Source organism: Bison bison, unplaced genomic scaffold, assembly GCF_000754665.1.
Source record: "Bison bison bison isolate TAMUID 2011002044 unplaced genomic scaffold, Bison_UMD1.0 scf7180017864284, whole genome shotgun sequence".
NCBI classification, from domain to species: Eukaryota; Metazoa; Chordata; class Mammalia; order Artiodactyla; family Bovidae; genus Bison; species Bison bison.
In genome coordinates this window covers 1,988,176-1,988,502 of record NW_011494856.1, presented here as the reverse complement: position 1 = coordinate 1,988,502, position 327 = coordinate 1,988,176, and the positions used below count along the sequence as shown (strand labels likewise).

At 65.4% G+C, this 327-nt stretch overlaps 1 protein-coding gene across 1 annotated transcript in view; it reads right to left on the bottom strand.

The window, feature by feature from the left end:
- The window catches only part of RELT (RELT tumor necrosis factor receptor), a 6,019-nt gene that overhangs the window by 3,882 nt on the left and 1,810 nt on the right, over positions 1–327 (bottom strand). The window contains exon 3 of the mRNA XM_010849528.1: positions 163–327. This exon is cut by the window's right edge and continues 1 nt beyond it. Within this exon, the coding sequence (XP_010847830.1) occupies positions 163–327 (165 nt within the window). The remainder of the gene's footprint in view (positions 1–162) is intronic.

Genomic DNA, 327 nt, shown 5'->3' with positions numbered 1-327 from the left:
GAGGCTGGACCTTCCCCACGGGCACCCTCACTGGTCCCGACCCACCCCATTTCACAGATGGGAAGTCTGAGGCCCACTCAAGGGGTGAGTGAGGCTGGGACCCCAGGATCTCAAGTCCTGGCCTCCGGGTCATGAACCCCCTCGCTCCACCCCATGGCTCACCCAGGCTGGCAGTCTCCACATAGTGCGTCTTGTGTTGCCGTGCCCACCTGGGCCTCTAGCCTCCCTCGAGGGCTGCAGCGTGAGTGTGGCTGGCACGGGCGAGAGCCCCAGGAAGCCGAGAAGGTGCCTGGGGGGCAGGACCTACATAATGTGCCCCACCCTGGT